The following is a 25860-nucleotide window of genomic DNA, read 5'->3' as shown; positions in this document are numbered from 1 at the left end:
TATGATGTCATGACAACAATTACAGCCAGGACAGGAAGCAGGGAGTAACCTTAAAGAAATTTGCAGGGTAAGAGAAAGAGAGAGTGCGTGAATGCTTGTGGAAATTTACTGTTGACCAGTGAGAGCTGTATTTCACTTGATTTTGGATTTTTCTCCACAGATACAGTCTGGCGAGTTCAGCGATTGCCAAAATGAACACGCTAGTCCCGGCTATTGAGACAGGAAGCTGAAAGTTGAGCAACCCAGCTCAGTGTGCTAGGATGGCTAAGATTCTGAGGATAAGGATGCCCACACAAATACGCAGCGTGTTTCTCCCTTCTCTTCCCGACAGAAAGACGCGCCTCATCTGTGGCGCAACACACACGAGGACAGTGCAGGCGCTGTCGAGAGCGATAAGGGATGAGGGCCAACCTGCGTCTCAACACGCCACCGACAAGGGCTTCTGTCCCTGCAGGGCTTTCCGCTGTCGGGCAGGGTGTTTCACAGTTATGCGGGCAACGGACGAGAGCTAGACGAACCGATCGAGAGATCGCGATCATCACCGGGAGGCCCCGTGCGATCGTCTCCCCGGGCAACCAGATAGGCGGCCGAGCCGGGGCTTGTTCGGCAGAGGGTGCGGCCCCAGCAGGCCCCTGCTTGTCGCCATCGTCCGCCAACCGACACTACGGAGGCTTTTAAAGTTAAATATCCACTGAAATATTTCCACTGAGGGCGAAACCTAAATGTGCTTCGCCTCACTGGTTTGTGGATTGAGCAGAATGTGAAATGTATTCAAGGCACCAGGGTTGTTTCTACAGCAGTCACGTCACTGTTGATATCAGATTGACTCCTTTCCTTCATCTTGGGTGACACCAGAATTTCTCCTCACAGGGACTAATAAAGCACCTCTGTCTGTCTGTCTGTCTGTCTTAACCCTCAGCACATCTGCTTTCTTTTGACCCGGATGCGCCACGTGACCAATCGGGACCAATCAGAGGCGAGTATGAAGAATTTCCAAATGACTCGCAACTTGATTCGAGACGTGGAGAATCAACACCAGTGGAATTAGGACTGGATGACTCTCCCTCTCCCTCCGTCCTCCGTGGACTAGAGCAGTGGCATTCCAGACTTTTTCAGCCTGTGAACCCGGCAAATCTGAGACTCAAAGTCTCAGTGATGGCCACAACATTGTAAGGTCAGCAGCATCACGCACTTCATCATGACTGACTGTAATTGCTGGGGACCGGCGGCCATGTTGCCAGGGACCGGTGGTTGGGGGCCGTGGCGTTAGCGTTAGAGGACAGCGGCGGGTTTTTACCTGGCGGGGCCCCTCCAGTGCGGCCAGGTCTGCTTGCAGAGCATCTTGTAGCGCTCCAGGCAGGGCTCGTAGGCCTGGCGGAAGGCGTAGCCCGCGCGGCGCACACGCACGTTCTCCATCAGGCCCAGGTAGCGCGCCTGGTGGCACACCAGCGAGTCCGTGAAGATGTGGGCCGCCTTCTTGTCGTTGGGCTTGATGCACCTGAAGGGAAGAGCCGCCATCTTGTGAGTAAGGGGGGGGGGTGACGTTTCGGCAAAGGGCTACAGGGCTGAGTTTCTTACCCCCCGATTGACACAGAAACTTTGTTTAGAGCCTGATGAAGTTGGGGTTTAGGATTACCCAGTGTAGCTGGGGTTAGGGATTACCTGACTTGATCAGGGTTTAGGATTACCTGATGTAATAAGGGTTTAGGATTACTTGATGTAATCAGGGATTTGGGTAACCTAATGTAATCAGGGATTGCCTGATGTAATCAGGGGTTAGGATTACCTGATGTAATCAGGGTTTTGGGTTAACTGATGTAATAAGGGTTTAGGATTACTTGATGTAATCAGGGATTTGGGTAACCTAATGTAATTAGCGATTGCCTGATGTAATCAGGGGTTAGGATTACCTGATGTAATCAGGGTTTTGGGTTACCTGGTATAATCAGGGATTGCTTGATGTAATCAGGGTTTTGGGTTACCTGATGTAATCAGGGTTTAGGATTACCTGATGTAATCAGGGATAGCCTGGCATAATCAGGGTTTAGGATTACCTGATGTAATCAGGGATAGCCTGGCATAATCAGGGTTTAGGATTACCTGATGTAATCAGGGATAGCCTGGCATAATCAGGGTTCAGGATTACCTGATGTAATCAGGGTTTTGGGTTACCTGATGTAATCAGGGTTTTGGGTTACCTGATGTAATCAGGGTTTAGGGTTACCTGATGTAATAAGGGTTTAGGATTACTTGATGTAATCAGGGATTTGGGTAACCTAATGTAATTAGCGATTGCCTGATGTAATCAGGGGTTAGGATTACCTGATGTAATCAGGGTTTTGGGTTACCTGGTATAATCAGGGATTGCTTGATGTAATCAGGGTTTTGGGTTACCTGATGTAATCAGGGTTTAGGATTACCTGATGTAATCAGGGATAGCCTGGCATAATCAGGGTTTAGGATTACCTGATGTAATCAGGGATAGCCTGGCATAATCAGGGTTTAGGATTACCTGATGTAATCAGGGATAGCCTGGCATAATCAGGGTTCAGGATTACCTGATGTAATCAGGGTTTTGGGTTACCTGATGTAATCAGGGTTTTGGGTTACCTGATGTAATCAGGGTTTTGGGTTATCTGATGTAATCAGGGACAGCCTGGCGTAATCAGGGTTTAGGATCACCTGATGTAATCAGGGTTCAGGATTACCTGATGTAATCAGGGATAGCCTGGCATAATCAGGGTTTAGGATTACCTGATGTAATTGGGGTTCTTGGTCTGGAGGTTCTTCATGAGGGTGCCGACCGAGGCCTTGAACTGGCAGCCAGCGGTTGGGGGCCTCTTCAGGTTGACCTTGGCCGGGTTTCCCTCGGGGAAGAGGAGCTTCATCAAGCTGTGGTTGGCCTTGTACATGGCCTGGGACAGGTCCCGGTACAGCAGGTCGTTGTTTTTGTCCACGAAACCCTCCACACGGTACAGCACCTACAGGGCAGACACACAACACGCGCTCCCCCTCAGTCACGATATTCACACACAGTCTGTAGTCCACTAAGCGATTCTAGTATGTGTATCCCTGAAAGGTACTAAATTACTCAATATTAAATTGTTCCAATATTACAAAATACTTAATAACATGGGACCTGATATTAAAGGTGTTCTAATTTGGGTCCCAATATTGTACAGTGTTTTTAATTTAGGTCCTGATATAAAAATGTACTTCTAATTTGGGTCCCGATATTAAAAAGTACTTTTAATTTAGGCCCCAATATTAAAAAGTATTTATAGTATTGTGTTCCAATAATAAAAAGTACTTCTAAATTTGGTGCCCCATATTAAAAAAATACTTATAATTTGGGTACTGATATTAAAAAGTACAAGAACCAGTGCAGCCCCAGGCTTGTGACCCCCCCCCCCCCCCGCCACCCCCACCCCCACCCCCACCCCCACGCCCTCCGCGGCGATTTCCCGCCGCCCCACCTTGCCGGCGTAGTGCTGGATGCGGAAGCAGCTGTGTGGCAGGCTGTGGTCGGCCAGGAACTTGGAGTTCTTGCTGAGGCGGCTCTCGAAGTGCGGGTGCTCGGCGCACACGGTGTTCAGCTTGTCCAGGAAGGTGTCGTCCGTCACCGTGCCCGGCCTGAGGCACTCCTCGTCCAGCATGGCCAGGATCCCGTTCTGGTTCTGCACAGAGCAACGATGGGGGTGGGGGGGGTGGGGGAGTGAAACCGCAGCACACGTTCAGGTAACATCCATATGCATCTCAGTCCAAAGCACTTCATGACGGTTAGCTGAGGCAAGGCACTGATGACTGCAAACAAGAGATAAAACTAGACTGTATTATTAGCCACAATGAATCATAATTTCAAATATCAATATTTCAGTTACTACCGTACCGTTATGTAGCAGTATAACAGAAATAAACGCCTGAATTATGTTGTCAAGCTAAATTTCGAGACGATGTGGCAGTGAAACAGGCACTAACACAATAATGAATATCTGAGGGAGGGAGGGAGCGAACCACTAAACTAGAGTGAATATTCAGATGGAGAAAGAAAATTAATTAATGTATTCAATTCTTATGCTTCACCTTGCTGGTGACTTTCCTCATAGACGGACTAGTGCAAGAAATAAAAGTGACACAAAAGCTCCAGGTTTCAAGCTGAAATTAGAATAAAATTATAATAAATAAGTAAAATAAACTTACATTCTCAATGAGGTCGCAGATGACGGCATTGTTGAAATAATCAATGTTGGTCCACTCGATCCCCTGTGGAAAACAGGAAGAAGGGAGGTCTTGAACGGATCACCATTTCCTGTTTAACTTCCAAATGCCATTGGCTCAGAATGGAATTGGCTGCTCCACACAGCACCTTGAAGTGTAATCCTAGATGTCTGATAAGACTATAGGGATGGAGATGTGAGATATGTGAGGCTTAAGAGATTTGCACCGTTTATACCACAAATCCTTCACTACATAGAAAAAAACCTCAAAACTATCAACAGAACTCAGAATACGGTGTACAGTGCACTTGGAATACAGCTCTACCTCCACACAGGATAAAGTGCACTAACACAATCTTCTACAAAAGAAATATCTCAAAAATTTGTTTAAGAGGATATACTATAACTCTGAGTGCTTCAAAACACATTATATACTGACAGACTGGGTAGATGCTGGGTGGCTAACTGACCAGAAGAGTCACTACTGAGTGATGAGAAAGAGAACAGCTAGAATAAAATAGCCCTTTCATGGGAGACACTATGACACCAAGGACAGAAAATCACTTTACATGGAAAAAGAAAAATATATTTTATGTACAGTATACACTTTGCTTTACGTATGAGTCTGTAATTTTATGCACATCCTGTTATTCCTGTCCATAATTTTTTCATCTTTTTGCTAATATTTTGTTTCAGACATCCTGCATTCTTGTTGTCATGTTAATAAAGCTCATTTAGATTTTATTACAGGCCAGACAAATTATGGTCAAACGGTGGATTTACTGTTTCGGTTAGTTACGTTACCATTTGCATTAAAACGGGCAGTTCTCCATTTCAGTCTGCTAAAGCCATCGGGCTTCACCATGCATTCCAGGGTCTAGGGCTTGGTGAGAGATGCTGGACCTCCGGCTCTCTTACACACTCAGAACATGTACGCACCAGGGACCAACTTAGCCCACGACTGTTTGTATTTATGTGAACTGTTAAATTCCGTAGATAGTTTCCCCCCCCCCAAAAAAAGCACTGACTAGCGTATCAGAACCAGCCTCTCGCACATAATGGTGGAGGGTAGCGGGGGGTGGAGTGGGAGGGGTGCAGCATTGGGGTTGATGACTGACCCTGGGTCAGCCCTTTGGGGGGGGGGGGGGGGGGGGCGGGCGTGATTGAGCATGTGGCACATAACGAGTGTCGGAGGAAAGAACGTCGCCTCGTTAACAAACAAGATCCGAGAGAAAAGCGCGCAGCGTCTCAAACTGGGCTGGGAAACGGGTCCTCGGTGGATTGTGTGAACGGAGCGAGGCGGAGGTGGAGGCGGGGCGAGGGGGGGGCGGGCCTCAACCAGGATTGGCCGTCCCGTCCCGTCCCCCCCCTCCGTGCCTCCTTCCAAAGCCGCGCGTGGTCTCATGGGCCCCCCTAGGTTCCCATGCACTAATTTTGGAAGGGAGCCAGGGAGCGGAATAAGATGGGGGGTGAGGGGGTGGGGTGGGGTGGGGTGGGGGGTCAGAGGGTAAGCAGGACGCATTCCTGGTGGTTTGAAAGCAAACAAGAGCGCGGCTCGATCGCCCCGAGCCCGGGGGCCGGGGGAACAAAGTGTTTACCCCAGCTGGACGGAGGGATCACCTCCACCCCACATCCCACAGGACCCAGGGAGAGAGGGAGAGAGGGAGGGAGGGAGGCAGAGAAAGAGAGGGAGAGCGATAAAGAATGATAACGGGATGGGGGAGAGAAGAGGAGGGGGATTGTAGAAATGAGAGAGAGGGACTGAAACAGATAAGGCCTCTGATATACGCTTTTAACAGTATCAGGGTCAGAAACCCTTTCCAAATGACATGGGAATGCTTTTAAACTGCCTCCAATGTAAAACCCAAAGAAGCTAGGCTAGCAGACCTTAAAGGGCAGCCAAGTGTGTCCACACTAGAGTGTGTACGTGTCACGTTAAGGCTATGCCGGAAAAAAACTGAATCAGTGCGTGGGGTGCGCAGAATAATTATGAGCACAGATGCCAATCACGTTCAGGGCCCAGGGTGACCAGGGTGGGCCCTGTCCTACACCTCCTGCCCAGCAGATGGCGCTGGTGCAAGTGCGCGCAGCCCCCTCTCCTCTTTCTCACCTCACGGACGTACTCCTCCTGCTCCTCGCGCAGCGTCAGCTCGATGAAGATCTGCTGCAGCTTCTCGTTGCAGTAGTTGATGATGAACTGCTCGAAGCTGTTGTCCTGTTAGCAGAAGACAACGTGTCAGGACCCACACTTTCCCTTCCTTCACAAACCTGGCAAAGAACGACCGCTCCTCCACATTACACCTCAACAGTGCGCTCAACAACACCGCGTTCTCATCGTCTCTGCTACATGAAGACTTAGTGACATGTCCTTTGTACCCAGCTGTGTGGTTGCGGTCCAGTTCTTTTCATAACACACCCTGGAGCCTCGAAGAGAGAGAACAGATTATGCCGCTAAGATAAGCACTTCCACCCCTTGCCCTGTGGCAATGACACCCAAACAAAGACGGTAATCTCTCTCAAACAAACAGACATTAAAAGCTCCCTCTGACGTACAAGGGGACAGGATTTAAGTTCTGTGCGAGGTTCTCTGTGAAACAGCAATGCTAATCTAGACCTTTTTTTTTTTTTTTTTCGCAGTCTAGGGCACTCCGCAGTGTTAACACAAAACCACAATGAACGCACAGAATCGATGATGTACAAATGAATGTAAATCGGCCGTATGTTTTAAGATCGCCTCCAGACTCCTGATCCCTATCCCCCCCCCCCCCCCCCCCCTTCCCAACCCACCCCCCCACCCTGTCCCCGTCCCCAGTCAATTACGACCAGTTTTGTTAAAGTGATGTTCATTTGCTTAAAGGTTCTGGTTGGATGGGTTAGGCCACACTTATTTGCTCATGGTACACATGTTAGGATTGCATCTCTAGAGAAGGTCTACAAGAACAATGGAAGAGATGGAGGCGCTGCTGAGTCTAACTGGAGGGAAGATGAAGGAACAGAACATTTTAGCCCGAAGAGTAGAACGGCAGTGTGGGGGTAAAGACCTTCGCAAAAAAGCAGGACTGGTGAAGCTACATCCTGCTTGCTTTCCTGCTTTCCTAAAGTAAATCTCCTTTGTTTTTCTACCTCCATTTCAGAAGACCAGCATACCTCCATCCCTCCAACAAAATAAAAAATAAAATAAAAATAAAAAAAGCCACAGCAGATGCCCACACATTTAGGTGCACCTAGGCACCAGGCAAAGCTCGCGGTAAACTCCAGGGAGTGGCAGGCAAACGCCACAACTAACGAGAGGGCCCAGACCTACTCTCTGTTCCCGGGCACAGGGGGCCGCCTTCCCAATGCCTCATGGGATGGCCACGAGGCGGGCGGACATATTAAACACCCACAATGCTTTGCAGGCCGATTGAGATTGAGTCACTTCTCCACCACCGAGCCTTCAGAAATCAGACAGCATTGTTTTTGTGCTTGGAACAGAGAGGGTGGGACGGGCCAGGGGTGAGGGGGGGGGGGGTAGGAGGGGGTAGCGCCTGACTGATGCAGAACCTTCTGGAAATGTTGTGCCAGTGCAACAGAGACGTGGTTGCAACATTGACTACATTTCCCAGAAAGCTGTGCACCAGACAGGAAGCGATGCCGCTCCTCCCCACCCAGGCAGGGACGTGTAACATGACGCAAGTTAAATTAGGACTAGAATTAAAAGGCTAGAATTGCAGCATGCCTTCACTCCTTCACCACACTTTTTCCTCTGTACTTACGCCGTTCTGTCGACACAAACAAAAACATTCAGGAGAGGGGAGGAGAGAGATGGTCAGAGACAGTGGCACACGCACGGTTAAAACCAAGTCAGCTCTCACTGTTAAGGGACTCTCTTTTCGAACTGGCTGGAAATCCCAAACAAATTTACTAGAACGTGAGGACACACTTGCACATTAAAACAAACAAACAAAAAAAATACATTTGTTAGAGATGGCTGAGGTGTTTATACAAAGGTTTGAGTCTTTTTGGGAAAGGGAGACAGGCAAACATGGGAAAAATTTAACATTACATGCTGGAACGTGGTGGTAGAAACATACAATATTGTCAGGATTAACACACCAGATAACACACCAGATAACACACCAGAAATCCAAGATGCACTAAAAGTACGAAACTGCTCACAAACATCTTGACTCTGTGAGGACCAGCGTTATTTACCAGTGTGCATTGGGCAAAGCTACTGCACAAAATAATGTAAAGAAGAAACAGGAGAATAAAAGCAGTTGGACAGTCCTCAGACATCACTACATCTGGGCTAGAGCTCTGCTAGCATACTGGCGCTGTTAAGCGTGTAACCTTGCATCAACGAGTCTCCAACCCTGGCCTTGGACAGTCACACTGGGTCTGCTGGATGCAGAATGTAATGAGACGCTAATTGAGCAACTGGCAGTTGATGGCGCCGTCAAATAACTGGCTCTCTTGAATTTAAGGCAGAAACGAAAACCAGCAGACCCCGTTTCTCTCCGGGACCACAGGCAGCAGACCCCTTCCTGACATGTGGCGTGTGTTTACGGTGAGACGCAGCGCTACGCGTTATTAACCCACTGGGACCCGTTCAGACAGATCTTCGCCTTTAAGGACCCGCCGGGATCCTTACCGGGACAGCGGCTGTTTTCTCAGGGCCAAAAAAAAGAGGCCCGCCCCTTTCAGCCGGGGGCGCTCCCCGCGCCCGTCAGGAAGGAGTGAGCGAGAGACAGGCTCTTCAGCCCCCCGCAACCACACTTTGGGTTCCCAGGCGTGCGGGTTTCCGAAATTTCCGGTCTCCAAAATATTTGCACTTGTCCGGTTCGCGGTCCCGACCGGACACAATGCACCATCCGGTCCGTGCGACCGACGGATAAGAAATTTACCGGTAGTTTGTAAAGGATTTGGGTTTTAGGGACCGATCCAACGTCGGTTCCTCGCTTCCGGGGAGGAACCCTCCCCAGCTCCGACAGCCCCAGCTTTCAGCTGCGCACGTTTCTCCAGCTGCGCACGTTTCTCCAGCTGCGCACGTTTCTCCAGCTGCGCACGTTTCTCCAGCTGCGCACGTTTCTCCAGCTGCGCACGTTTCTCCAGCTGCGCACGTTTCTCCAGCTGTGCACGTTGTCCGATTTTTCGAAATTATAAATCTGGCAACCTTACGCCCACCTCCCAGCTCGAAACCCCTCTTTCTCAGGCACAAGTGCCCCTCTGTCAGGACTGGCTCTGTCCAGCCCGTTAGGGCACATAAGCATGGCAGCTGCGGCGCTTAGCTAAGACTCCCCCGTCTGCCCTCAGACACACACGGCCAAGTTTCCGAAAGCGGAAAGGTTGCCAGGTCAAACAACCACTGGGGCCCAATGCCTGTCGTTTCAAACCTTGCAATTTTTTGTCATACGACAAGCGCTTCTGGGCCACAGCTTCGGATTCGACAGGCCCACCTATTGCGCAGTTCTGGGCCACAGATCTGGCAGCTGTCGATAATCTCTTAAAATTTTTCTTAAATTAACCCAGGAAGCAGACCTGCCAAGTCTGCAATGCAGCAGTTGGGGTTTTCAAAAGGGAGGAGAAAAATAAGACGTGCTCCTGCGCACGGACCGTGCGTACGAGACGTCTGTCTCGCCATTCCCCTCACCACAGAGCGCTGCCTCACTGAACCAAATCTGAGAAATGTTCCAGGGGGAAATTAATGAGTTACATCTAAAAGTCCCACAGCACACCGACCCCCTGAGTCAGAGCTAACATTGTGCAGCATGCTGGCTGAAAGACTGACTCACACAGGACGCGTCAGTCGACTGATATTTTTTTATGAATGCCTTGTATCAGGCTGGGAAGGGAAATTGTACGAGACGCAATAAAAGGTAAGCTGAAGAAAAGGTATTTGCGCATTACACGTGCATGTGTGTGATGGCCTCCTGCAAGAAACTAGGAGCCAAAACCATCAACCACCAGACCATCGCCTCAGCGTGCGTCTCCAGGTTTCTGTAGCTGAATGACAGTGATAGTAAAACTAACCTATACAGGCTGTGTGCTGGTGTGTGTGTGTGTGTGTGTGTGTGCGTGTGCGTGCATGCATATGAGTGTGAGAGTGCGCGAGTGTGTGTGAGTGTGTGCATGTGTGTCCATGAGTATGCATGCATGCATATGAGTGTGAGAGTGTGTGAGTGTGTGCATGTGCGTGCATGAGTATGCGTGCGTGCATATGAGTGTGCGAGTGCACACACACCATTTCCTCACACGTACAGTAGGAGAATGCGAGAGAGTGTGTGTGAGTATCTGAGGGTACGCACGCTGCGGCGGTGGCGGTGGCGTGCGGATTTTGGGAAAGACGGCCCAGCTGCTGTGACAGAAAGAATGCAGGGCCGACGTGCACCTGCACCCTCCGCTCATCAGACCAGTCCTGCAGCTGCTCCGCCACCGCTCCACAACAAGCCCATGCAGCTCAGGAGGAGCAGCAAAGCCCCCCCAGCTGAATGTGAGGCCTTATCAGAGGCTACGAAATTATCAGTGCTGCAAAAACAAGAACACACTGCAGTTCTTTTCCTCACTCACTTTGCCAACAGCGGGCCAGGTTTTTTCCATAAGGATTATTTCTTTCTCTTCTTGTCTCAGTTCCCAGTGCATGCATGGATGCATTGAGATGCACTCAAGGTGGTTCCAGTGCTCACAGCACACATAACATAAAGCTTCATCATTAATTTCACCTGCACGGCATTGTGGGAAGGAACAGGAAGTGGCGATCTTTACCTCGAAAATTTCAAAGCCGTAGATGTCCAAGACGCCCATCACCTTCTTGCGCGTTTTGGTTTGGGCCTGAGGAGGGAGGGAGAGAGAGAGGATGAGACTGAATCCATATGCATTTAAAGCCAAGGTGTCAGAACGAGTTCTAACTCAGCGCAGACGCTCGCGAACACGCTCAGGACTCTCACACACGCCGCAGGCTAAGCTAGCCGCTGCCAGCCAGACGGCCTGCTGCCAGGCTGGGAACGGGGAGCGCACCTTGATGCTCTCGTTGATCCGGTTCACCAGCCAGCTGAAGAGACGACTGTACAGGTTTTTGGCGAGCGCGTCCCGTGCGTAGTAGGCCTGCGAGAGAGAGAGAGAGAGACGACAGAAATTATCGTTCCGTTTTACTCACACAGCGCCGGCAAGAGTTACGACAGGAGAGAGACGCAGGGGGATTACATGGACAACGAGGCCACGCCCATTTAATTAGCTACATCGTGTGACTTCCAGCAGAGCGCATAGTTTACATTAGCAGCTGATTTAATGAACGTTTGGGCTTGCGTAAGATACAGGCTCTCGGCCCACATACTGATATGGCAATGTTTCTATGCAATGTTTCTGACACTATTAGGCATGCACGTTTGGACAATTCAAGTGCTCATTTTCAAACAAAACAAAGCCCAGCATGTCCTCAAATGCAGCAGTATAAACATAGTGGGGGGGGGGGGGGGGGGGGAGTAAACAAACATAAGAAACTCAACTTCTCTCGACATTCCATCTTCTGCTGAGACAGAGGGGCAGCAGTGGAGTACGATCATACTGTCCCGCGCATACAGGGGCCCCACCGGGGGTTTTGGGCCCCATGAAGAGACCTCACACTGGGCCCCACCACCCCAGAACATCCTATGTTCTAACATTTTTGAGGACCCCTGTCATTAACCTCCCCCCCCCAGCACCCCTGCACATGGACGCTGGGACCGGACCGCTGGTCCCCAGGAGCTCTTACGATACTGTGGAGGTCGAGCCACAGCCCTGATTTACTGCCATGGAACCTCTTCTGTTACTACGCTGTTTGTTTTAACTGACCGGATGTTTGTGATGAAGAGATTTGGACTTGGAGTATCTGTGTATTAATGCGTCCATGAATATGCTGTTCTCTAAACTGTCTAAATCAGGGGTGTCCAGTCTTATCCAAAAATAGACAGTGCGGGTTCAGGTATTTGTTTTAGCCCAGCACTGGGACACCTGATTCTACTCACCAAATCAACGTTCACAGCCTAACATTTATCCCAAAGGTTTTAAATTTGCCCTACCTTCCCTACAGAGGGAAAAAACAACTCAAAAAGCAGAACAGCAGTGCATAAACCCCCTATAAGGGTGTAAAGCAAGATAAGAGCACAATAAACCTGACAACACAAATCTCTCCCATGTCTGTTATAGGTTATATAACACATTTATTTACTGGTACCATGAACGTTATACTGTGAAAATAAAATTATCAAAAACATCACCAAACGTCATTACAATCACTAAGTGCAAGCATCTTTTGCTGAAAATGCACACAGAGGATTTTGTGAAGCAAGACTTGGATTTTGCGGCATTCTCGCCTTGGAATGGAATGGAGTCAACTCTCAGGGGGGTGTGGCAGGTGAGGCAGGTCTTACCTGGGCCACGTTGAGGGTGGTGGAGACCTTCTCCATCTTGGCCTCCACAGTTCGGAAGCTGAAGGCTCTCTCCAGCACCGACTGCTCGGTCCCCAGCAACTCGCACATCTCCTTCAGGTCTGTCCGGAGCGGGAAATGCACGATGAACATAAAAAATGGCGCTGTAACACCAGCTATACACCAGCCCAATCGTGCATAACTACGGCTTCAAGATTTCCCCCCAAAACCTAAGTACTTCCAGTTGCATCACAGTGAAGCCATTTTGTTCATAACATAGATGGGTAGGTAAAAGCCACGTAAGAGTATCAGGCACATTGTCCACCCAAACCGGTGTCATATATAAGCCCAGGCTTATCCTGGGCGTTGTGAGGCTTCATAGTATTCTCAGAGGGACATAATGTAATCCATGACAACAATGACATAAGTTAAGCAAACATCTTACTGGTTGAGTCCGGGTGCATAGTCATACCACACATTTCTTGGCTATAAAGAACGCAATGTTGATCTACACGTCTATCAATCACATAAAACGGAAGAGCGTAGTTTGGTTTGTTTCACAAGGTTGGAATGGGAGCTATGGTTGTGGGCTATAATGGTTCCATTGTTGTTGGTGGCATTAAACGTTTCCAGACCTCAGGCTGCCGAAGCACTGGCACATATCCAACAGTAGATGGCAGTGGTGGTTCAACCAGGTACTCTCACCGCAGGTTCTCCCCGCAGCAGAGAGAGGACGGACTAGCAGCTTTGTGTTGACTCAACACATATGACTTTGCTTAACTAACCCAGGACATACAGGGGATAGAAATGAAGAGCTGAGAAGACTCCCCTTTTGTGCTGATTATGTAATGAGCAGTGCTCGAAAGGAAACGGATGAGAAAAACTAGATGGATTCGAAAGTGTTTCAGGGGATTATTTGAATGCAAAATGTATGAGTTTAGCACAGAAAAATAAATTATTTAGAAATGGCCGATGTCTTGCGTCTTAATGGTATTTCAGAAAATATGAAAAATTGGCTTACTGAGTTTGTCTATGAGGCACAAATGTACTCCTTCTCCCACAGTTAAGACTGGCATTAAGGCCACTTTTAAAGACTCTGCAGCCCCCCTTGGGACCCATCGTCATGGACACCGAAACGGCAAAACGAACAGCACGCTCCCTTCCCCGACCCCGGCGTGGGGACCACAGCCCTCTGAACCCCCCCGGAGGGCCCCGCCCACTCGCGGGGGGGGGGGGGGGGGGGCGCGGCCTCACCGTTCTTGTCCTTCACGCGGCTCTCGTCCAGCCCGTTGACGCGCGACTCGGGCTTGAACTCGATGTTGCCCAGCTTGAGCACGGCGGCCACCAGCTCCAGCACCGACTGCACCTCGTCCTCCATGAAGCCCACGATCTGCATGGCGTTCTGGGAGAGAGAGGGACAGGCGCCCGTGAATAACGGGACGTTTTTTGGGGTAGAGCCCCTCATATGGCTGCAAATGCGGTGGACCAGCTCTGCGAGGGGTGGGGGAGGGGGGTGGCGGGGGGGTGGGTAGGGTGGTAGGGGGTTAGGGGGATAGGGGGGTTAGGGGGGTGGGTAGGGTGGTAGGAAGTTGGGGGGGTAGGTAGGGGGGTAGTGGGGTTAGGGGGGTGGGTGGGCAAACCGTTTCAGTAAAGAACAGCAACACAGCTGCAATGAGGGATCAGGCGCAATGAATTCTGGGATTAAAAGGGAAAGGGTCCGGTATATAACAACACACACAGCTGTAACGACTGTGGATCCGAACTACATACTAGCATCGGCAAGAGAAGGGAGGGGGTGCCTGGATTACACCACACAAACACAACTTCCATTTTGAACAACCTGTAAGACATTCTGTAAGGCATTCAAGACAAAGCACCCCAAATGATAAAACGAACACACCCTCACTGTAATAACTATGACTGGAAAGGGGCAGACGTAAGCTAGTTAGTGGGCGGGGTCAGGGTCCGATATCAAAGCAGGAGTCCAGGCTTTCCCTGTAATCACGACCGTAACGAGGGATCCAGATGGAGCAGAAACCCCCCCTCTAACGCTGAGCTCTACGATCGTGAGGCTGCCGGCTGCTTCGCTAGCATCACTGAGAGAGAGAGAGAGAGAGAGAGAGAGAGAGAGAGAGAGAGAGAGAGAGAGAGAGAGAGAGAGAGAGAGAGAGAGAGAGAGAGAGAGAGAGAGAGAGAGAGAGAGAGAGAGAGAGAGAGAGAGAGAGAGAGAGAGAGAGAGAGAGAGAGAGAGAGAGAGAGAGAGAGAGAGAGAGAGAGAGAGAGAGAGAGAGAGAGAGAGAGAGAGAGAGAGAGAGAGAGAGAGAGAGAGAGAGAGAGAGAGAGAGAGAGAGAGAGAGACAGAGCGAGAGAGAGAGGGGCAGGGAGGAGGCACGAGTCTCGGGGAGACGGGGAGCCTCGACGCTCTCTGGCAGCCCGGGGGGGGGGGGGGGGTCTTCCTCGACAGGTCATTGGGCGAGATTGTAAACAGAATGCTAGCATTGTGAGAACGCTGTGAGGGTGTTTTAGAAGCGCTGTGAGAGTGCTGTGAGAGCGTTGTGAGTGTTGTGTGTGGGAGGCGGCTACGTGGGTGAGGAGAGTAAGCTCTCCTGCAACGGCCTCCTCTTTTTCAAGCGCGGGGATGAATGCTAATTAACACACACAGCGCCAAAGCACAACCTGAAGAGAGAGAGAGTAGGGTGGGTGGGGGGAGAGAGAGAGAGAGAGAGCAGGGAGACAGGGAGAGAGATAGCAGGGGGAGAGTTAGAGAGAGAGGGGGATAGAGAGAGGGAGAAGGAGAGAGAGTGGACAGCAAGAGAAGGAGAAAGAGGAGAGAGAGAGGGAGAGATGGAAGGAGAGAGCAAGGGGAGAACAAGAGAAAGAGAGGAAGGGAGAGGGAGTGAGAGAGAGAGAGAGAGAGTGAGTGAGGGGAGAAGGTTGGAGAGAGTTGGAGAGGCCAAGTGAGAAAGAAAGGGGGGAAGAGGGAGAAGGAGAGTGAGGGACAGAAGGAGTGAAAGAGAGGGAGATAGACTGAGATATAAAGACTGAGAGAGAGAGGTAGAGAGCAAGAGATTGAGAGAGAAAGAGTGCGACAGAGAAGTAGAGAGCAAGACAAAGAGAGAGAAAGAGTGAGAGAGAGTGGGAGTGAGAGAGCGAGACAGAGAGAAAAAGAGTGAGAGAGGTAGAGGGCGAGAGTCAGAAGCACCTGCGGCAGCGCATGCTTCTGGCCCTGACAGTGGGACAGGCCTCAGGCCTGCGGGGGGGGGGGGGGGCTTATTGTTCCAGGGGACTGGACCCCATTGTGCTGTGTGTGTACAGCAGCGGCACAGAAGCGTGTTTATTTGTCTGGCCCCCGCAGCTGCACAGTCGCCCCTCGGACAGGAAGGAACAAGGGGGGGGGGGGAATGAGCCGCTATTCCGGGGAATAACAGAGAGGGAGCGCGCTAAGATGGGTTCCAGCCAGGGAACAACGTCCTCTCGCCGCTTCTGTGATGTCCAGTGATCGCCGCGGGTGGTTTATACAGGACCACGTGCGCCGCTGAACAGCCAAGGTCTCCAACAGGGCCCAGTATAACGATCGCTTCCCCCATCTCGGCAGAGTGACTGGGGCACGCATTGTTTTAAACTCCATCCATTAGTCAGTGAGGAGGTGTATTTACAAAGTAACAGGAAGAGGAGGGAGGGTACGTACACATGCAACCGGAAGCCACGCTATGGCTACATGCTACCGGAAGCCGTGCTATGGCTACGTGCTACCGGAAACCACGCTAAGGCTACATGCTACCGGAAGCCATGCTACGGCTACGTGCTATCGGAAGCCACGGTACGGCTACGTGCTATCGGAAGCCATGCTACGGCTACGTGTTATCGGAAGCCACGGTACGGCTACGTGCTACCGGAAGCCATGGTAAGGCTACGTGCTACGGGAAGCCATGCTAAGGCTACATGCTACCGGAAGCTGTGCTACGGCTAAATGCTATCAGAAGCCACACTATGGCTACGTGTTATCGGAAGCCCTGCTATGGCTACATGCTAGCGGATGAATGGACTCACCCTGACGGTCCGGAAGCAGGCGGCGTCGTCCAGCCCGTTCACCACCGCGGAGTCCAGGCTCAGGTAGTTGTACTTGCTGAAGTCTCTGTCCAGCTTCAGTTTCTCTGAGGAGCGGACAAACGGACAGACAGACAGAGTCATTAACAGGTCAGACCTCAAGGGGGGGGGGCTGGATTGGCAGGTTGTGTCACTGCAGGTGCATGTGAGCAATCAACAGACGGCAGAGATTTTATGGCCTTCATTTTGGCCCATGGGATTTGCATCCTGATCTGGTGTCATGTTATACAGCCTCTCTCTCTCTGCCTGCCTGCCTGCCAGCCTGCCTGCCTGCCTGCGTGAGACTTTTATCAGGGGCAACTGGCACCACGGCTCGCAGGAACTACAATGGGTCTATCGTCACGGCGACGATTCTATGGAAACGCACCTCAAGATAGGAGATTTATGTTACCATTGTTCACTCCCCCCTGCTTTGATGGCGGCAAACCATTTACTTAAATCAAAGAGTGAGTGAATGCCTTCCGTGAAAGCTATCCTCCGGGAGGTCACATTAGCACTCAGATCTGTAACCTTGTGTCGTTCAATGGACGTACTATTCAACAAATACAGTACATAAAGAAGCTTTAAAACTGTGACTGGCGCTTGAAATAATAAGACCTTAAACAATAATGACAAATCTACAGAAACAAATTTTTATGCTATACTCCGTACTGAGAACCATTTTGATTAACGTTCTGCAAAGTTATCACTTTGTGTACATATGTATATATATATACGCACACATTAGCTCTCTTTGCTTTGGAAACAATTAACTGATAAGACATAAACAAACAGGAGAACGGGTGTATCATATGAATTGAATGAGTTGCACAAAGTGCCAGAGGGAGTAGAGACAGTGAAACGGAGTGTCAGAGTGGGGGGGTCGGGGGGGGGGGGGGGGGGGGTTTGGTTTTGGGATGACGTGCGATCACTCACTCAGAGTGTCCTCCGGCGCTCCGGACAGAAGCTGATAGAAGATGTGGAAGTTCCTCTCTCCCCGAGGCTGTTTCACCACCCGCGACTTCTCAAGGAGATCTGAGGAAGAGGAGGAAGAGTTAATTCCATCTACATCATGATCATAAAGGGGCAACATAGCTCAGGAGGTAAAAGCGGTTGTCTGGCAGTCGGAGGGTTGCCGGTTCGATCCCTGCCCTGGGCATGTCGAAGTGTCCCTGAGCAAGACACCTAACCCCTAACTGCTCTGGTAAATGAGAGGCATCAATTGTAAAGCGCTATATAAATGCAGTCCATATGATGCACATTCTAACCTGAACTCCTTTCCTAATCTCCAATCCCCTCTGTGTTATGCTTTGGACAGGACAGTGGGAAGCACCCAAGAGCTCGGAATGTCTAAAAATTCCAGATCTACGCCCTCACCCTCTCAATCAGAAGATAAACACCTACATTCCTTTCAAAATTCTGAGAGCAGATTTTGACCTTGCTGAACTATACGTGCAAAGAGGACAAAAACTGCTTTAAACAAAAAAAAAAAAAAAAAGAAGATATTTAATCCATGTTTTAAATCAAGTCTGTGGTTGCATATTACAAACGCAAACCCGCTAGAACGAGATTAACATCAGATGTTTTGAGTCAGGTGTCACAATGCACCAAGGTGGGGTTCAAGACCAATTTTGTTCGTGAAAACCTGTACAGGTTGGTAGCTTTGAAAGGGGAAAACCCAAGGGGAAAAAACCATACTGGGAGCAGTGGAAAACACAATCGTGTACAGCATGTCCTTATTTACAAAGAACACCGAATAAGCTGATCTCAGTGTTTAACAGCAAACAACAGCCCTGAGGAAACCATTTTGTTTTAGAACCGTTCTTGAAGTTTCTATGGTCCTTTTTTATTCATTATGGCTAGGTGTCTTCTTGATTGCAGTCTATTTTTAAACTTTACAAAAGCCAGAGAGTAACGCACACACCCAGGAATTGATTACCCACAATTCACCGGGGATCAGATAGTGTTTTATGAAGCCAGCTCAGATCTCCAAGCTCAGGATACGTGGTGACCGTTTGAACAGCTGCCATATAAATAATAAAAATTAAAAAAACGTATCCCGTTTTACGACCAGATATCGGAGTCACTATAGTAACGACCCTTACTTAGGTTTGCTTTGTATGCCCGTGTGAGGCAGGAAGTCACAAAGAGCAAAGATCCCAAGAGTGGTGAGAGACAGGGGGAGAGCTCCACCCATTCCGCAATAGTGGCCAATCAGGGAAAACGCTGACGTAAGGTGATCGGTAAAGATCTGCACCATCAACGAACAGCAATGCCGATTCCGCAATCTATAATCACTGCAAAAGATCTTTGTATCAGTTGGCCATTGTCTTTATTGACCACTGCTATCTGAAGGCAGTCACTAGGATTGTTCTCTCCACCTCCACAAACAGATAATGGACCAGGAGAGGGCCTTTGCTCAAGGCTACAATGGTCATCTTCCCACTGTCAACTGTCTAGTTTACACTCGTCAGAGGCAATTAAGTTACCTCACACACAAGCCCGCTACTGATATCTCATAGGGGCAAACGAATGAGTACGTTCAAGAGTCTTTCCCCTGGAGTGTGTGTGTGTGTGTGTGTGAGGGCAGTGGGGGTCGGGGGGGGAAGTCCTGACCCATCCCCTTTTGTACACTGGAAGAGTTGAATGATGACACTGTTGCCTGGTAAGCCTAGAAGCAATTCACCATTAGTCCATTCGATCCAAATTCAAGACGCTTCATGGGCAGGAGGTTAAGTTGATGATGTCAGTCAAAGCAATACATTTAAACGTTAATCTATGAATCCAATTAACTAAATAGGTGCATATAAATAGATACAGAAAAAAGGAGGTGATGTCACTCAATGATGGAAGATGGAAAGAAGATGGAAGAACAGCATTTGCTGTAAAAATGTCTGAGGATCACATTCTCCTCTGTGTGTGTACGTGTATGCGTGTGTGTGCATGAGTGTGTGGGTGCGTGTGTGTGTATGTGAGTATGTGTGTGTGTATGTTAGTTTGTGGGCATGTATTACTATCTTTGTGAGAACCCAATGTCCCCACAAGGATAGAAAGATGAGGAAAATTACGCAAGGTGGGGACCTTTTGCTGGTCCCCACAAGTTCAAGAGGCTGTTTTAGGGTTAGGACTTAGGGTTAGGGTTACAATTAGGTTAAGGTTAGGGTTAAGGTTAGGCATGTAGTGGTTGGGGTTAGGGTTAGGGTTGGGGTTAGGGTTAGAGGTTACGGAATGAATGTAAGTCAATGGGAATTCCTCACAAGTACAGCAATACAAACGTGTGTGTGTGTGTGTGTGGGTGTGTGTTTTATTGCATCCACACATCTCCCAAGGCCCCGCAGAACTGGCAGAGGAAGACTGAACACCGCATTGGAGCGACTGACCGTCAGGATCTCTACTCCGTCCCCTCAGGCTCTCCGTTAGCCAATCAGGACACAGGAATGGCTTCCACATAAGCCTCTTGGCTCCGAGTTGCTGTGGGCTTTGAGAAGTGTCCTGCCATGGCAGAATCAGCTCCATAGGGTGCAAACTAGAGATCACATGACTCACAAGTCTAGCTCAAATATCACTCAACTGAAACGGGGCTCAATTCGACACAGAGGCACCTCAAGCCATTTCCTATAAGCGATAGCATCTAAGAAAGATCCTTTTTTTTTGTTATTATGTTTCCTGTAATCTGCGCAAGTCCTTGTAGACAAAACAAGCAGGAGAATGGAGGGCAAGAACGAAAAAGCTGAAGGACAGAGAGAGAGAGCGAGCGAGCGAGCGAGAGAGAAAGAGAGGGAGCCCCTGGTATAGTTCAAATTAGGAAAAAAAAAAAAAAACTTAGTGGCTTTCTCCATTATATCTGGGGCACCGCCATTGTATCATCAAGCCAACTATACGAGATGTTGAGATGTTGTGAATGTGTGAAAGCTCTTAGTCATAATGGCGCAGCATACAATGTGCCCCCAGGGAAACTAGTTGCACAACCATTTAGTTCCATGGGTATGACACAGGCCTGAAACTAAATCAAGTGTTTAGCAGTACCTTTTTTTTTTGCGGGGGCGGGGGCGTGGGGGGGGGGTGGAAGGGTGGTATGCATGCGTCAACTCTGTCCACTCCTTATAACCTTTACATACAGAAAGGAATTCTGGAGGCTGAGCAGTCCGTTAGAGAACACGCGATGAAAAAGAAATATGGCTGCCCTCGACCAATGGCCGGTTATGGCCTGGTATTTGGTGCCTGTGGAATTCTCCCGGAACAAAAAGGAACCCTTTTTTGTTTTGCTTAGTGCGGCTCGAACAGCGGGAGTTAAAGCGAGTATGGGAAGCAAACACAACAGGAACAGGGGTTCAAGCGACCTTTTCCGTAAATTAGGCTTTTGGGATGAGAGCGCCCCCTCCCACATGATGCCCTTTTCACTGGCGAGGCACGAATGCATAAATAAATAAATGAAGTAAACATCGACAGGTTTGGAGAGCTTGAATGTTTAATTTACAGGGACCTGAAACAGGGAAAACACTGCCCACGTACAGGTTGGCTGCTCAGCCTCAGTTATGTAACCTGTGCAGAGGAAGAGCGTTGAAAAGAACCAAAACAAGCTGGTGGCAGAAACCAGCGTTAAAGAGACAGAGCCTGCAATGAGGACTCTGTTTAAAGTCAAAACAGAGATTAGAGGGGAAAATAAAGCCTGAACCAACCAGTCATTAATGTTCAACCACGTAGGAGATGGAAGTTTTTTTTTGACACGACGCCATCACGCTGAACACTCAGAGCTAGCGCAAACACGGCGATATTGATCGGGCGTCCGCACGGACAGCCGGCCAGTCGTGCGAGGACCCCACAAGGCCAGCGGGGGACGCGTGCGACCTCGTAAAATCGATACCCCTCTCTCTCACCCCTGTCGCGCGGCACGCGACACTAGCTGCTCTCCAGGCAGGCGGCAATTCAAGGCAGAGAATGCTGGGGAATCGAGCCAATCACAGCAAGCTCCCTGATGACATGACAAAGGGGTGGAAAAGCAACGCTGAACAGAGGCTCACCAACGACACTCTAAGGCACTGTCGGTGAAAGCTAACTTTATGGCTAGCGTTCTGCCCTCCCTCTGTGAGCAAGGTCACAGGCAACACAGCACACAACACACCCGATCCAGAGCATGTACAATCCACAACCCTGCTGAGACTGAAGAAATTTCACACTGAGAAAAGTAAAAAAAAAAAAAAAAAAAAACTATTTAACTAAAGCCTGAAGTCATTTAAAAGGCTATTTTCTCCAAGGTTTAAGCAGAGGCTGATTTGAGGGGACTTATTTGTTCTCCGTGGAAATAAGCCTCCCTGGATGAGGCCGGATATTGACAGACGAGCCTGCAGCTAGGCGGGCTGAGCGCTAACGCTGAGAGGACAGAGGGTTCAAACGCGGGTAGGACTCAAACCTAGGTAAAAAAAAAAAAATAAAAGAAACCTTCATAACCATTCGGGAAATGTGGACGTAAGCCCAAGCTATACGAATAAATGACATCGTGCAGGAATGTGAACAGACGAAAACAACGTGGTGTTCTGCAGCTGCTGATAATGGGCATGCAGGCAGCAGGGGGGGGGGAATGCTGCAGTGGTGGAATATGAGTTTCACAGGGAGGGTCGCAGCGGGGGTGGAACCGAACCCGAGGTTTCTAAAAAATCCCCACCGCGCCTTTGAGAGGGGGAACAGTGTTCTGCCGTAACGCCAAGCAGGACGAACGGATTCCCCTCAGCACCCCGGCGCCCCAAATCAGCTCCACCCCCCCTTCATGGGGCGACGCTCACGCACTCCTGTGATGTCATCGCTGTGAGCAAGGGTTACAGCTCCGCCCCGCCCCGCGATACTCACAGTTGCTGATGACTCCGCCCAACGGGTCGCCTTTGAAGTCGAACTCGATGTCCATGTACTTCCCCTGTGAGGGAGACAAAATCATTAGAAATGTTGGCAATTCAGTAAAAATTTTGTTGAAAATTTTTTTGAAAATAAAAAGTCAGGCCAGTTCAAATGACATTCAAATGACCGTGCTCCTGAAAACGAGGGGGGGGGGGGGGGGAGGGTGAATTAAGTGTAATATACTAATGCACTGATTTATTCCAGTCCATTACTGCGATCACAATTGTGCTCACATATTACATAACATCCTCGCTGATATCTAAGCCTTAGCAGTGACATATTTCCCACACACCAATGAACAGAGGTTCCATCTTCCTAAGCCCCTCCACCTCAAAAAAAATTACATTCTCATCCGTCGTCAGGTACTGGCCAACCGCAAGGCGCTTAACTGGTTGCTTAGAGACCAACTCAGGGCAAAATAAATAAATGAAAAATGTGCCAGCCTGAAGACCACAGGTATGAAAACACACTGTGCACACCTGTACTGCAGCATTCCGTGCCTGCGCTGTGTACTCTGAGCTAATGATTGCGTTTAAATGCAGACTTTCTTCAAGAGACTGCAACGCAAACTTTAAAAAAAAAACCTCAAAGGCGTCATTACCGATGCTAAAAAGCCAAACAGGTTCACCTTGCCAAGGCCCAGAGAATATCTGGCTGTGGAGTGATTTTAAATTGCAGAAAGACGTCAGGACCAGCGGAGAACGGGTCAGGCGCCTCCCTACTGAAACAGTCAACCAGCCGGAGGGAGCAGGAGTTTATTCAGCACCTTGGATCAATCTCCATTCCAAGTACAGGCACACACTAAAAGCTGCTGCCTGTCACAGGAGAGCCAAGACACAGACTGTTCTCTCTCCCGCACAGGGAGCAGAACGAGCACCCCGATATTCTCCACAGAACCTTGGGGTACAAGCAACCAAGCTGCACGCTGAACGTGGTGCCTGCTAGATTTTTATTTATAGCCTGTGGTGGTTTCTGAAACTAAAACTTTGGAAGAGAGAGAGAGAGAGAGAGAGAGAGAGAGAGAGATGCAGCCAAATTCAGTCACACACCAGACTTTTCTTAAGGGACAGAAACACCATCATAATGTACAGGAATGTCCATCTTGTGACTGCTTGTTTGATGAAGCTGACCAGACTTCTTTATTAACCCTTTTTGAAGGGTAGGTGTTTTGGACTTTTTTTTCAAAATTCTGAGTCAGTGTTGTAGAACTCCACTGCTTTCAACTGCCAGCAGTGGTTGTGACATCTGCATTAGAATGTTCAGTTAAGAACATTCTGATCACATTCTTTTCAATCAGTCTTGATGCTGAGGGCAGGCTAACGAGAGGGGGCGGGGGGGGGGGGGGGGGGGGGGGGGGGGGGGGGGGGGGGGGAATCTCACCGTGAATAGAGCCTCGGTTTTTTCGGTATGTATGGCCACTCACAGGCAAGGTCAAAGGTCATATGAATCATAGGGCAAGAGAGGCTGGGTTTCCAGCCAACGTTTGCCGAAGCTGTTCCTCATTTGACACGAGATGCATGCGACTTTGCCTTTATTGACCATTTAACTGAAGAGAAGCCTGTGAATTACAGACGAAGGACAGGAGGGCTGGCGAACATCTGGGGGGGAGCGGGGGGGAGGTATCTGCTAGGCGGGGAGGTATCTGCTAAGACGGATTGCCAACTTGAATTTCATTGGAATCTCATATTTTCTCGTAAGCCATAATTGCTCGCTGTATCATCGGGGGGGTGGGTTGGTGGGTTGGGGGAGGGGAGGGGGGGGGGGGGACACTGGGGAGGCAGCACAGCTCGAACAGCCCAGATGCCGGTCTCCGCAGAGCTTCCCTGATCTTCTTGGATAGGGCCACACCCTCCACTTCCCGCTTAAAAAGCAGCCCACACCTTCCCCTCCTGCAGCCACTGGGAAATGGCGGGATGCCGCAGGTGCATCTTCCCGTTTAAATGAGAGACTGGAGGGAACGGCCCCCCCTCGTGTCTGTTTGCCTACGCTAGAACCTGGATCAAAGGGCCACGTGCCTCATCAGAGAAGAAGTACAAACACACATAATCACACAAACCGCCCCCCCAACCCCTCCCCCCCCAATGCCAGGGAGAGCAATACTCACGAATCGGGACGAGTTGTCGTTCCTCACTGTTTTGGCGTTCCCAAAAGCTATTGGGGGGGGGGGGGGGGGGAGAGGGAGGGAAGAGAGCAGGAAAGAATTATGTCAGGCAGTTGAGGGAGTGAAGTTCTGTGTTGACTGTGTTGTGTTTCTTGATTTACGGTAGTGAACCTGCAGCTCATTATTCAGCACTGGCGCGCAAGCGGCGTTCATCTTTGTAATTACCCACCGGTTACACAACGGACACAAAAATCGATTTGCCCTCCAACTCCCTCCCAATGCTGTGCAATGGTCTCATTTATTTACGACCATAAACATTCTGTTTATTTCTGTCTTGAAAAATGCAAAAGCGAGACACATGTAATAAATTAAGCTTTAATTTTCATACGGAACTGTGATTATCTTGTGTTTGTGCCGCTAAGAATAACGTTGCTTACGCGAACAATGGCAATTATATTTGCGCAAGTGAAATTCACAGTGGCAATTAAGTAGTCCTACAGATCTATAAATCACGCTCAGATGTTGCTCAGTAAAACATGGCCTTCATCGCCATTCCATCCATTTAAGCTTCAAAACGGATCCATTACATTACATTACATTACATTCATTTAGCAGACGCTTTTATCCAAAGCGACGTACAAAAAAAAGTGCATTTTCATGATCGTATACAACTGCTGAACACGGGTTCAGTAAGTACGTAAATAAATAATGGGTTGATTTGTTTCTTAAGTTTATAGGACTTTTCAGCTCCTTCAAACTCGGGTAGCAGACAGTCCGATTCACATTACCCAAGAGGCCAAGCATAAAACTGTGTTCAAGTGTTCAGTCCAACTTTAGTGTTTAGTGTACAAGCATCAACACCAAGGCCACCGTTCAATTCACAGAAGACGTAGTCATGAAACAGCAACCGGGGCCACGCCCAGCAGCACCTTGGCTATGATCTCCTATCACATGTACCTATTTGGCAGCCGTTTGTAGTATTTCTGGAAATGCTAAATATACCTGGCACGGAATCTGGTGAAGTGCTTAACCAAAAAAAAAAAAAAAACAGAGGGCGCAAATGTAAGGCTTGTTAATGGCTAGGTCATCCAGATGAATGCCTTCATGCCTTCCCTGGGTTTATTTTGTGTGGGGAGGGGGGGGGGTGTGTTCTAATAGAAGTCTCCGTGGGTGGTTGGAGGAC

The 25860-nt window shown here is 49.3% G+C and overlaps 1 protein-coding gene across 8 annotated transcripts in view; it reads right to left on the bottom strand.

Annotated features, from left to right (window-relative positions):
• myo1b (myosin IB) overlaps positions 1-25860 on the bottom strand; it is a 97757-nt gene that overhangs the window by 15871 nt on the left and 56026 nt on the right. For 4 of the 8 annotated variants that reach the window (XM_035409314.1, XM_035409316.1, XM_035409318.1 and 1 more), the window contains exons 6-19: positions 24681-24727; positions 22532-22595; positions 17624-17722; positions 16652-16755; positions 13856-14003; positions 12605-12723; positions 11214-11300; positions 10962-11027; positions 7973-7978; positions 6328-6432; positions 4201-4263; positions 3477-3677; positions 2755-2981; positions 1298-1498 (exon numbers count right to left, since the gene is read on the bottom strand). In XM_035409314.1, the coding sequence (XP_035265205.1) occupies positions 1298-1498; positions 2755-2981; positions 3477-3677; positions 4201-4263; positions 6328-6432; positions 7973-7978; positions 10962-11027; positions 11214-11300; positions 12605-12723; positions 13856-14003; positions 16652-16755; positions 17624-17722; positions 22532-22595; positions 24681-24727 (1537 nt within the window). The remainder of the gene's footprint in view (positions 1-1297; positions 1499-2754; positions 2982-3476; positions 3678-4200; positions 4264-6327; positions 6433-7972; positions 7979-10961; positions 11028-11213; positions 11301-12604; positions 12724-13855; positions 14004-16651; positions 16756-17623; positions 17723-22531; positions 22596-24680; positions 24728-25860) is intronic. The other 4 variants (XM_035409315.1, XM_035409317.1, XM_035409319.1 and 1 more) reach the window with 1 other exon arrangement.

The sequence above is a fragment of the Anguilla anguilla genome, chromosome 3 (assembly GCF_013347855.1).
Source record: "Anguilla anguilla isolate fAngAng1 chromosome 3, fAngAng1.pri, whole genome shotgun sequence".
NCBI lineage: Eukaryota > Metazoa > Chordata > Actinopteri > Anguilliformes > Anguillidae > Anguilla > Anguilla anguilla.
Note: the sequence above shows the minus strand (reverse complement) of the source record. Positions and strands in the feature narration are given on the sequence as shown.